Source organism: Hemicordylus capensis, chromosome 4 (genome assembly GCF_027244095.1).
Source record: "Hemicordylus capensis ecotype Gifberg chromosome 4, rHemCap1.1.pri, whole genome shotgun sequence".
Lineage (NCBI taxonomy): Eukaryota > Metazoa > Chordata > Lepidosauria > Squamata > Cordylidae > Hemicordylus > Hemicordylus capensis.
Genome location: NC_069660.1, coordinates 299,731,741 through 299,744,651, shown reverse-complemented (window position 1 = coordinate 299,744,651; position 12,911 = coordinate 299,731,741). Strand labels below are relative to the sequence as shown.

Sequence of the window (12,911 nt, the reverse complement as noted above, 5' to 3'; positions counted from 1 at the left end):
GAGCAGATGTGCCAAATCAAACACTTCAGCTTTCCTTTTGGTGAACAGTGGGACAAACATGAATAGCTGACCCATTAAAATGTTCTAGTTTGTGGCTGGAGGGCACCTGGTACTGGTTTCTTGCACAGATGAGTAGTAAACACTGGAGATAGAGTTTTGTTTTTTATGAAAACTGGAGGTGAAGCCATATGCAAATATTGTTGCTTGTGAAAGATGCACCCATTTCTTTTTTGCTCCCCAACTTCTCTGGTCAAGGAGTTTTTGGAGGTTTTTTAAGCACTCGGGATAGGGGCTCATTAAAAAAAGGTGTGCAAAGGTGTGCATGTAGGCCACGGGCAGTGATGTCTAGGGTTGCTTCTGCAAGTATGCGGAGAAGCTGTTGGAGAACATGTTCAGTGTTTCAGCTTAGGCCAGTTCACATGGCAAGTGCTACCCAGTTTCAGGAACTGGGTGCGTTCCTGTTCTGAGATTGTGTGTTATCTAAAAACAAGATTGGCGGTGAGGCGGGTAGCTTGATCATCCGTCAAGCCCCAGCCAGGTAGGTCAGGTGCACCCTACCCAGATTCCATGCCCAGCTTCTGAACGAGGTAGGCAGAAAAACCATCCTACCCAGCTGGAGCTGGACAGACCATGAAGCTCCCCGCCTCCGGCCTTGTTTTTATCTCACACACGATGGCAAGACGGGAGTGAGCTGAGCTCTGGAAACTGGGTAGGCCTGATCTGTGCCCAGTTTATGGTCCTGTGAACGGCCCTTTTATCTTCCAGGTTTCTCTTCGGAGATACTTCAGATACCCTCCTGTCCGAGAATTGCCCTGTTACCCTTTGTTAGCGGGGACATGGGCTGAACCGGACTGAGTTGGGACGACTGAGGAGCTGAAATGCCCTCCGCCATTTTGCTGCCTCGTTTGCAGGTGGCAAAATGGGCCAGTATTTTGCAATTTTCAGGAGTGGTGGCACAAGATAGGGGGCAAAGCTTATTGGCAGTAGTGCCAACAGCTCTGCTGCAGTCTAAAACACAGCTATGTAATCAGCGGTGCATTTTCCAGGTGCATTTTGGAGGCTGGACGTAAAGGCCTTTGGAGTGCCCCACCTTCAAGTTAAGCATCACCCCCCTACACACACACACACACACACACACACACACACACACACACACACACACGGTGACACACACAGTATTTTTAACATGTGGATTCTTGAGGGCACAAACAGCAACTGGACTCACAAGAATGTAAGGATATAAAATGGTATATTTATGCAAATATGCATTAGCAGAAACATTTCTCGGTGCAGCGCAGGCCAGCGGCATGGAACCACACCACCCAGGACAGACTAAAGAGAATTTGGGGGCCCTCATGGGGTGTGGTATCTTGCGGGCCACTGTGTGAAACAGGATGCTGGACTAGATGGACTTTGGGCCTGGTCCAGCAGGTCTGTTCTTATGTTCTTATGAAACTAGAGGTGGCCTATAGCCACCAGACTAGTAGCCATTGATAGATCTGTCCTCCATTAATTTGTCTAAGCCTCTTTTAAAGCCATCCAAGCTGGTGGCCTGGCCATCACCACATCCTGTGGCAGAAAATTCCATAGATTACTTATGCATTGTGTGAAAGAGTACTTCCTTTTGTTGGTCCTAAATTTCCCGACCTTCAGTTTCATGGGATGACCCCTGGTTCTAGTGTTGTGTGTATGTGAGAAGACTTTCTCTTTGTCCACTCTGCATGCATAAATTTATACATTTCTATCATGTCCCCAAGTAGTCACCTCTTTTCCAAACTAAAGAGCCCCAGATGCTGTAGCCTTGCCTCATAAGGAAGGTGCTCCAGGCCCCTGATTATCTTGGTTGTCCTCTGTATATTTTCCACTTTTAAAATATCCTTGTAAGAGACATTGACCAGAACCGTACACAGTACTCCAAATGTGGCCTTACCATAGGTTTGTATAAAGGCATTAAAAGATTAGCATTTTTATTTTCAACCCCCTTCCTAATTATCCCTAGCATGGGATTTGCCTTTTTCACAACTGCCATGCACTGAGTTGACACTTTCAACGAGCTGTCCACCATGACCCCAAGATCTCTCTCCTAGTCAGTCACTGACAGCTCAGACTCCATCAGTGTTTATGTGAAGTGGGGATTTTTTGTCCCAATATGCATCACTTTACACTTGCTTACACTAAACCACATTTGCCATTTTGTCTCCTGCCAGGCTTGGACTGGCCCACAGGGCAACAGGGCATATTCCTGGTGCGCCACGACTCCTACCCTTAATGACCCATTCTGCTCAAAACCCGGCGCCCTCCCCACATACATTCCACGGCCCTCTCAGTGCCCCGAGTCCAGCACTGTCTCCTACTCACCCAGTTTGGAAAGATCTTTTTGGAGTTCCTCACAATCTGTTTAGGATTTCACTATCCTAAATAGTTTAGTGTCATCTGCAAATTTGCCACTATACTCGATGCTGGTTACCCCTACTTCTAGATCATTTATGAATAAGTTAAAGAGCACTGGTCCCAATACAGATCCCTGGGGGACCCCACTTTTTATGTCCCTCCATTGTGAAAACTGTCTGTTTATTCCTACTGTCTGTTTCCTGTCCTTCAGCCAGTTACCATCCACACATGAACCTGTCCCCTTAGCACATGACTCCTAAGTTTACTCAAGAGCCTTTGGTGGGGAACTTTGTCAAAAGCTTTTTGGAAGTCCAAGTATACTATATCAATTGGATCACCTTTATCCACATGCCTGTTGCCACTCTCAAAGAACTCCAAAAGATTAGTGAGGCAAGGCATTGCTGGGGAGAAGATAGCACTATATTAATTAATGAATGAATTTTGGAGCCATACTTTTAATTCTACTTCTGTCTGATTGAGGAAAAGCAATCTCTTGGGACTGCTAAAAGGCCTTTCTGTGGGAGCAAACCTCTACCATTCTACTTTCTATTCCCCGGGGTGGGAGGAATCATTTATCTCCAACCTACCAAAGGGCTTTTGTGTGAATTGAATGATGAACACTCTCCCCACCTTGTGGTAAGATGGGAGCACTGCACTTCAGAAAACCATCTATATACTTATTTCTAGTAGACGGACCATGCGTGGCGACGTGGTAGGAACAGAGGCATATCTAGGGAAAATAGTGCCTAGGGCAAGCACTGAAATTGCGCCCCTTGTCCAAACATCTGACACCCATCTTTCAGATAACTTTACTATAATATCAGCTGAAAAATATAAGTCAAGCTCATTAATCTTTTAAAATTTCAAAAACTATTTAGCAGTAGATGTAGCCAGACCAAAAAATGCTGGAAAACTACAAATTTCCGTATGCTGGGGCTCATGAAATACCCAAATACTATGTGGAGGTGTACTTGGAAAACTAAACAGAAGTGCCTTTCTAATTCTCAACTATGCATCTACTAGCATCACTATTACATAAGTTTTAAAAATAAATGGAGAATTTGGCTTTTCCCAGATACTCTGGAAATAATTAAAGGATATGCAGAGTAAACTGTGTCACTGCTTGGAATATATTCTAGTGTTTCAGAAAGACAGTTAAAATGAGAGAAAGAGAGCAAGAAACTCCCAGTGGGCCTTAATACTAAGGATTTCACACTGATTCAAAGACAAACTCACCATTAATAATTAAGACACCACATTTAACTCACTTATCATAAGAAGCAAAGTAAGAGCAAATGAATACAGTCGTAGCTCATAAGCTTCAGCTCAGTATTCACAAGCCCTGATTCTCTGTACATAGTGCCAAGCTGAATATGTGTAAAGTGACTTATATTATATTAAATTATTATTATTTTTACCTGTAGCCCCTTCGGGGTGCTTCCTATAGGCTGTGGGAGGGGGTCTGCAAAGGTTACCCCTCCCACTTCTGGCCTCTAGGGCCTTGCAGAGACCATTTGAGCATGTTCAGTGGCCATTTTAAAAAAATAATTGTGGTTTTTTTAATGGCCACTGAAAACAAAATGGCCACCACACATGCTTAAATGGCCTCTGTGAGGCCTGGCATATCCTAGGGCCTCACAGAGGCCATTTGAGCATGTGAAGTGGCCATTTTGTTTTTGGTGGCCATTTTTTAAAAAAGGTTTTTTTTAAGAATTTGCGCCCCCTTCAAGTGGCACCCAGGGCATGTGCCCTGCCTGCCTTACCCTAGATACGCCCCTGGGTAGGAAGGAGGCGATTGTCTGAGTTTGCAAGCAGAAGCACTTGATTGGGCAGTGGGGATTCCATATGCAGAGTTTGCAAGCAGAAGCACCTGATTGGGCAGTGGGGATTCCATATGCAGATAGGGAGAAGGAGCCAGTGAGAGCAGAAGCACCATGGTGATTGGGCAGTGGGGATTCAATAATAATAATAATAATAATAATAATAATAATTCAATTTCTATACCGCCCTTCCAAAAATGGCTCAGGGCAGTTTACACAGAGAAATAATAAATAAATAACATGGATCCCTGTCCCCGAAGGGCTCACAATTTAAAAGAAACATAAGATACACACCAGCAACAGTCACTTGAAGTACTGTGCTGGGAATGGAGAGGGCCAGATAAGGAGGAGGGGCCTGTGATGGTTAAGGTCAGTTGGAATGCAGCCATTACTGGTCGAAGATGTTCTGGATATAAAAGGATAGCAGGCAGGGGTCTGCAAAAAGACAGGTCATGAGGGAGGAAAGAGCCCCTTCAGGAGAAGGAGGATGCCGTTGTGTAAATGAACAAAATCTGTTAACTCAGGGAGGGAGGAAGAAAAAACATGAAGGGAGGGGGAAGAAAGAGTGGAGAAGAGCGATTGGAGGGGAGGGAGAGAGAAAAAGAAGGGAGGAGGAAGAGAGACAGAAGGAAGGGCAAGGGACGGGCCTGAGCCTGTCAGCAGCCTGAGGAGAATGAGTGGCCATGGCGGCACTGGCAGCAAGGAAGGGCCCAGGCAACCACTGCTACTATTTGGGGCAACTGAGGCCATTGTAAGAGGGAGGCAGGCAGGCAAGGGATGGGCCTGGGCCTGTCAGCGGCCTGAGGGGAACGAGTGGCCATGGTGGTGGCAGCAGCGAGGAATGGTCCAGTCAACCACTGCTGCTGCTCCTGAAGGGAGGAGCAGGAGCGGGGCTCGGGTGAGGGTGGGGAGGTCTCTGGGGATAGGGGGCTGCAGTTTGGCCAATAGGCAGCAGCAAAGCTGCAGCCACGACCAAGAAGGGTGAGGAGGATGGAAGCAACGGGATGGAGGAGGAGCAGGAGTGCAGACCAGGTGAGGGTGGGGAGATCTCTGAGGTGAGGGGAGCAATCAAGTACTAACGCGCAGATGCTCTAGAGAGCATGCAAGAGTTCCAGCATTGAAGCGGAGAGAAATAATGGCAGCAGTCAGGATGCAGGGTTGGAGGGCTGGCAGGCAAAGTCCCTCCGGCCAGAAGAGCTGGGTGGACGGCGGGCAAAGCCCTGCCAGCCAGGAAGAGGAGGCGGTGGCGGGGAGAAATGATGGTGGTGGTGAGGAGGTGGGCAGACGGTGGGCAAAGTCCTACCAGCCGGGAGGAGAAGGTGGGAGGCGGTGGTGGGATGGCCTGGCCCTGGCCTGCCCAATGGGGAGAGCTGTGGGGGGGGGGGAGAGCGAGCGAGCGAGCTGCGGGGGGGGAGAGCGAGCGAGCGAGCTGCGGGGGGGAGAGCGAGCGAGCGAGCTGCGGGGGGGAGAGCGAGCGAGCAAGCTGCGGGGGGGAGAGCGAGCGAGCAAGCTGCGGGGGGAGAGCGAGCGAGCAAGCTGCGGGGGGAGAGCGAGCGAGCGAGCTGCGGGGGGGAGAGCGAGCGAGGGAGCTGCGGGGGGAGAGCGAGCGAGGGAGCTGTGGGGGGGAGAGCGAGTGAGGGAGCTGCGGGGGGGAGAGCGAGTGAGCTTTCCATGAGTGGTGTGAAAACTATGGATGCAAGCCGTTGTGTTATTGCCAGTTACTGCTGATGTACTTCTCTTGAGCGTCAGTTTATTTATTTATTTAATTTATGTACTGCCCATCCAAAAATAGCTCAGAATGGTTCACAATCTAAAATAAAACCATTTTAAATAATAAAACAAACCATTTAAAATATTAACGTAAAACTCATATGTCATAGACCAGTGTGTGCGCGTGTGTGTCTGTGTGCGTGCACCTGTGTGTGTGTATACACACACACTTAAATGTTACAGTTATGAGACAAGCTATTCCAGTCATTGGCTTACATCCAAATTAAGTTACTCATGCGTAATCCCTTTGAAATTAATACGACAAGTAAAATTGCCACACTAATTTCAGCAAGACTACTTATGAGTAATTTAATCTGGATGTAAGCCAGTGACTGGAGCAGTCCGTCTCAAAATGGTAACATTTAAATGTGTGTGTATATACACACATATATACATTAAAACACAAATTTGAGTGTTACAGGTAGGGAGATAGGCGACTGCATTCACTGACTCACATCCACACCAAGTTATTCACAAGCAGTCTTGCTGAAATTTATGGGACAAGTTTACTTGTCCCATGAATTTCAGTGGGAGTATGCAGTGCTAATTTTCTGAAGCCTGTCAGTCAGTCTGAGGGGAGGGGTATGCTGGGCTTCAGCACGCAGCCAGCCAATCAGGAACAGAGGAGGCGGAACAGCTCCTCCCTCCCTTACTGCTGCAGACGCATAGCCGAGGATGTGTCGGCTTCAAGCCAGTGATCCTCAGTGGGGAACAAATAGTGTGGCTATTTGGTGGCAGGAGGGCTTTGGGTACCCCCTGGGAGTCCTTCAACAAGTACCCCTAGGGGTACTAGCACCCCCTGTTGGGAACCTCTGTCATAGACAGTACCACTTGCATTTCATAGTGTTTTGGTCCCACTGTGGAATCCTGGGAATTGTCTTGTCTCAGGCTGCAGCCATTGCTGCAGGTTCAGAAAGGACTACACCTCCTGAGCTCCTGCACCATTCCCAGGACTTTACAGGTATTAAAGTGGGGGAGAGCATTTTAAAATTCAAGCTGCAGAAGATGCTGCTTGCTTCGTCACCACTGAAAGTGAAGATACAAGAAAGCACTTTTCATTTGGAAATGAAAGCCTTCTGTTTTCTTTGGGAAGCACAAGCAGCAGACATTTTCAGTTTTATCCCACACCTTGTAAGCACATTCAAAGGGTTGACCAAGGATTAAAAGAAAACTCACCTTTTCTACCAATTGGTCCAATTTTACCCATCATTCCTTGGTCACCAATATCTCCTGCTGCTCCTTTGTCTCCTGAAAGGAAACACAGTGAAAAATACCACTTTCATTCATTCTCCGAACACTATTTGATGATGTCAATGCTTTCTTGAGTTAAACAAAAATAGAATAAAGCTGATCATCAAGAACCCAAATTTAGCACATGGTAATTTGGGGCTGGGGTACAGAGAGCAACAGTTCTCTGCAATTTATATGAATCAGAAAACATGATTCATAACAGGGAAGGAACTATACATGATCAACCAAAGCAGGGAGACATCTCTTGCTGTGCTTTGAACAAGAGAGTTATTTATAAGCTGGATGCACGAACAGGTTCCTTGTGCATTACGTATTTTCATATGAATGACTGTATGTTCATTCATTTCAAAAGTCAACATGGGGACTAGACATTTTGAAAATGTAGGGTACATTGAAAAAGTAGAGTACATGATGGTTTTGCAGTGCGTGTAAAGGAGTGATTTCGATTATCACCCCTCTGAGAAAACACCATAATGTCCTTTGAGGACGTTGGGGTGGGTGTGTTCTTAGTGTAGCCCCAACATGATCGCACATAGGGGGATGTCTTAATTTGAACAGGCCCCAAATGAAATGGAATCTTTTAGTGAAATACAAATATAGGAGGCCCTTGTTATCCAGTTTCATGGAGCGCAGTTTCCTGTATCCACAGATGTGTCTTAGAGATACAATTTCTTTACCCGCAGTACAAAAAAATAGGCTATTTTCACCTATCCACAATTCCTGAGAGGCTGGAAATGACTTCCAGTGTCATTTTTGGCCACCCTTTTTTGAATGCAGAGCCATTTTGTGGTTCTCTTTTATGGATGTGCGAAATGTTTTGGATACAAAACGTTTTGTACCCAAAACAGCCCATTTTGGGTGTTTTGTAGACAGAACAAAACACCCATTTTCCAAATTCAAAAGTTTTGTATACAAAACAAAACGTCCCTGTTTCGGCTACAAAACGTTTTGTTGTTTCGGACCTCCATTTTGTGGTGATCTCTGAGTGAGTCTCCATTTTGTGTTTGACATCTCTTTGAATTTCCTGCCCTTCCAGCCTTCCGATTGGTGACCTAAAGCATGGGCTGACCTGCTGACAATTCCCTCCTTGTTCCCCATGACTCTTTTGCTTCTTGCCACTCTTTACTGACCCTACATTGGCCAGGGGAAGGGTTGCTAACCCATGGGGTGCTGGGTTCTGTTGTTTCTATTCTCTCTGGTAGCATATGAGAGTGGATTCTTGTTTTTCACTGAAAATCCCATATGCTACCAGAGAGTCTACACTGAACACCTCAGAAACAACAAAACCCAGTACCCCATGGGCTTGTGGGTATGGGCGTGGTTGGTACCCTATGTGCACTACACAACCCCTCGGGCAACCCCAGTACCCACCCAAGTGGAATTATGGGGCTGCTGAAACCTCCATTATTCCCTATGGGAGAAATCGTAAAGACACATAAAATTCAACAAATCACAAAAAATCAGCCCTTTGCCCAATTCCTTTGAAATAATTCTAGTAGCTTCCTTGCCCCCATTGGGCACTACCACCCACCACACACTGCTCTGGGCCACCCCTTTCCCCTCAATGTGAAGCAATACATTTGCTGGAATCCCCATTATTCCCTATGGGAAAATTCTTAAAGACGTGTAATCTTAAAACATTCACAAAAAATCAGCCCTTTGCCCAATTCCTTTGAAATTTGGGTGGTAGCTTCAACCCATTGGACACTACGACCACCACCCACTCTTTTTGCCCTGGAACCCTTTTTTAAAATCCAAATCGATTCGGATTCGGATTCTGAAAATTCGTCTACAAAACAAAATGGGTGATTCGGATTCAGAAAATTTGGGTACAAAACAAAACAGGGGTATTTCGATTCAGATACAAATCAAAACAAGAAAATTCCAAAATGCACATCCCTACTCTCTTTTGTAAAAGGAAGACGAAGAAGAAGAGGAGGAGGAGGAGGGAGGAGGAGGAGGAATCTCTGCAAATATCTGGTCCTTTTTTTGGTGTGAGGAACCTAACCCTGGATTTCCCTAGGGGTAAGATTTCTTTATTCACAGTTTCCATATTTGCGCCTATAGGTGAAAATGGAATCCCTGCAAATAAAGAGGATCTCCTATAGTCAGAACGTATCAAGGTAACCTTAAATCCTATTCATATTCCTATTTTCTAGTAACATGGTTACCAGTTTTAAATTTTATTCCCTGAAGTAGGATTAACTATAAGGGATCAGAATACTGTAGGCTATTTCTGTTTTGCAATACTATTAAAAATCTGGTTTTGTCTATGAATCAAATTGGTTCTTGGGATAAAGAGAAATTACATAAAGTTGTATATGCGTGTGTAGTCTAAAATTATCTTATTGCTTTTGTAGCATGTGTAAATTTGTTGATTTGTGAAATTATCTATAACAGATCCTTTTTTTATTTTAATTACAGTTACAAATTTTTATATTCTGCCTTTCACCAAAAGTCCCCCAAGCAGTTTACATAGAGAAATAAAAATAAATAAATATAGATGGCTCCCTGTCCCCCAAGGGCTCACAATCTAAAAAGAAACATAAGACAGACACCAGCAACAGCCACTGGAGGGATGCTGTGCTGGGGAGGGATAGAGCCGCTTGATCTCCCCCTGCTCAATAAAGAAAATCACCACTTTCAAAAGGTGCCTCTTTGCTCAGTTAGCAAGGGTTTGCATTTGTATATCTGTTTTTGAAAAACAACTTATTAAAAACACACAAAGGGTCCCACAAGGGTTTCGTTCCCAGCAGTCATATCTCCTAGTCCTGAGGCTGTGGCCATCTGTGTAGCTCAAGCTGTAAAGGTGCGTGCTTTCCCTTTCCCTTTTCCCCTTTTTCAGCCTAGTGGCAGTCGGGCTTCACATATGCTTTGACAGCCCAGTCAAACAGATTGGATTCACTTTGAAGAGTGACTGGCTTTGATTTGCTGCCACTGGAGCTTCTGTGCTGACTGGGAGCAGATGGCCTGGGCCCACCACTGTTGCTGAAGAAACAGTGTGAAATTTCAAAGCTTGTCTGTCTAGCTAAAAAGCCCCAATTGAGGTGCCCCGAGGAATCATATTTTTCTTTCCAACAGCAGTTTTGGGGAGGATGATTCAGAAATAAGTATGTGATAGACTTAATCTACAACACCCTCTACAGCACCCTCGTTGATGACCAGAAAAATGCCCGTCCTTATGCCAGAGTGCTTCTGTCGGAAGCACTGGTATATGCAAAGTTGAGTGAATGTACTTTGGACTTCACCTTACTTTGGTGGTGATGAAAGTTTCTTTCATTCTTTGTAGGCTAGCAGCAGTAATACTGTATTCTACATAGCAATTATTTCATGGTGAGTGGGGTGGGGGACCTGGGAGGCAGCAATTGTTGTCTAGAACAATTGCTAACTGGGCAAAGAGGCACCTTTAAAAAGTGGTGGTGCTTTTTATTTAGCAGGGGGAGAGCAACTGGCCCTACCCATCCCTCCACAGTATCCCTCCAGTGGCTGTTGCCGGTGTCTATGTTATATTTCTTTTTAGATGATGAGCCCTTTGGGGTCAGAGAGCTATCTTATTATTATTTTTAATTTCTCTATGTAAGCTTGGTTAAAAAACAGTACATAAATATTCAGGGGTATAGCAATGTTGGAGTGGGCCCAGAGACAAGACTTTAAAATGCCCCCCCCACTGAAGCTCAGCTCATGAAGTAAAGAAATCTTAAATGAGGCTCAATATTGGTAACAAAAAACATACACTCTCTCTCTCTCTCTCTCTCTCTCTCTCTCTCTCTCTCTCTCTCTCTCTCTCTGTGCCACAATAGAACATCATCCTAAATAATTTTTTTTAAGGTTTTGTAAATTGTGGATGATGTAAGTCATTTAATGGTACTAAAGAAAGACATGCTGTTCTGGTAGCTCCAGGTCTTAACACTCACATCAGTTTCGAAGGATGAATACAACTGAAGGAAGCCCGGGTGGGTGCATGGCTGGGGGAGTCAGTCATGTGACTTGCCTCTGGGGGGCCCCCCAAGGCAGTGGGCCCCCAGACAACTGTCTCCCCTTGCCTTATTATAGTTACGGCCCTGTAAATATTTCTAGTAGTAGAACAGGGGTTCCCAAAACCTTCAGTCCCCAGATGATGTTCATTCATTCATTCATTCAATTTCTATACCGCCCTTCCAAAAATGGCTCAGGGCGGTTTACACAGAGAAAGAATAAATAAATAAGATGCATGGATAAGCTGTTGACCAACAGCTCCAGCCATTTCCAGCCACAACGGCTGAAGAGAGTTGTACTGTAGTCGAAACCCCTGGGCTAGGGTGTTGTTGTGGCCTGCCTAGAATGAATGCAACCCACATCTCTCAGTATGGTAAAGGGAAGGGAGCCCACCAGTCGCCATTTTGCCAAGGGCCCCTCAAATCTGGAGCTGGCCCTGGACACAAGGATTCCATTTCAGGGGCAGCTCCAGGCCGGATTAAAGTATTTGTAGGCCAAAAGCACTCTCACAATCGTAGGCCCCCCTTATGAACATTTGCACTCTTTACAAGATATAGGTCCCCTAATATGTCCAATAGTATGTCTAATGTGTCCGAATTGGCATCTGCAGGGCTGTATTATTCATTATTGGGGGGCCTAAAATGATTTGCCTAGCAAGCACGAGGTTGCCAGTTCGAATTCCTGCTGGTATGTTTCCCAGACTATGGGAAGCACCTATATCGGGCAGCAGCGATGTAGGAAGCTGCTGAAAGGCATCATCTCATACTGCGTGGGAGATGGAAACGGTAAAAGCCTCCTGTAGTCTACCAAAGAAAAACCACAGGGCTCTGTGGTAGCCAGGAGTCGACACTGACATGAGGGGACACTTTACCTTTACCTTAAAACTGTTTTGTAGGCCCTTAGGACCTTCATAGGTCCTAAGACTGTACCTCTTGTGCCCAATTAATTATCCAGCCCTCTGCTGTGCCTTTTGTTGCATTTAGCCCTGCTCCAAGTAATTTCTTAATGCATGGATGGTGTTTCGGCATCCTTTAATGCCGCAAACCAGCGGGCTAAACTGATCAGCAGTCCTAATTTTGTAGCTTTCCCTTTGTGTCCTTTAAAGAGCCAATAAATGTATGTGGCAGATAATCCATTTTTTTCTCATCAGTTTCAAACCATGTTTTTTGTAATATGAAGGAATGTTGTATCAGAGTGTTTTTATTATAGCTGTGTATTGAATGCATTTTTCAGTCGTAAAACCGTATTGATCCAAATCTCAAAGCATTTAGGCCATTGGAAACGTGTGGACTGAATTTATACAGCCATTATTTGCACACAACTAGCTATCTGAAGGATGGAGCATTTTGCTGTGAAATTTTGCTCTGGCATCCACAGCCCGTCTGCAGAGGCGGCTTTGGGATCATACATAAAATACCTTTGTAAAGGCCTTTTTAACCCCCTTCTACCCTTGGGACTCTTTGCCCCATTTTAACTAATACCACATATCTTCTCTCTCACTCTCTCTTTTAAGACAAGTATGTCCTTTCCTTTCCACCTTTAGAGTGTAAGATACTTTATGGATGTTTCTTTATTGTATTAGTACATTTGCTCATTGTGGTTTTTGACAAGGGCTACAGTCCTAGAGATGAAAAGCAGGTGATAGCATTGCAATAATTGTAGCTTTCAATGTGTTCAGAGGTGCACTAACCCCCAGACCTTGGG

At 45.2% G+C, this 12,911-nt stretch overlaps 2 protein-coding genes across 2 annotated transcripts in view; one reads left to right on the top strand and one right to left on the bottom strand.

The window, feature by feature from the left end:
* Positions 1-12,911, top strand: part of TNFRSF11B (TNF receptor superfamily member 11b) — a 172,954-nt gene that overhangs the window by 34,900 nt on the left and 125,143 nt on the right. The gene's annotated exons all lie outside the window — the stretch shown is intronic.
* The window catches only part of COLEC10 (collectin subfamily member 10), a 47,737-nt gene that overhangs the window by 18,882 nt on the left and 15,944 nt on the right, over positions 1-12,911 (bottom strand). Inside the window, exon 3 of the mRNA XM_053242724.1 lies at positions 7,158-7,229. Coding sequence (XP_053098699.1) covers positions 7,158-7,229 — 72 coding nt within the window. The remainder of the gene's footprint in view (positions 1-7,157; positions 7,230-12,911) is intronic.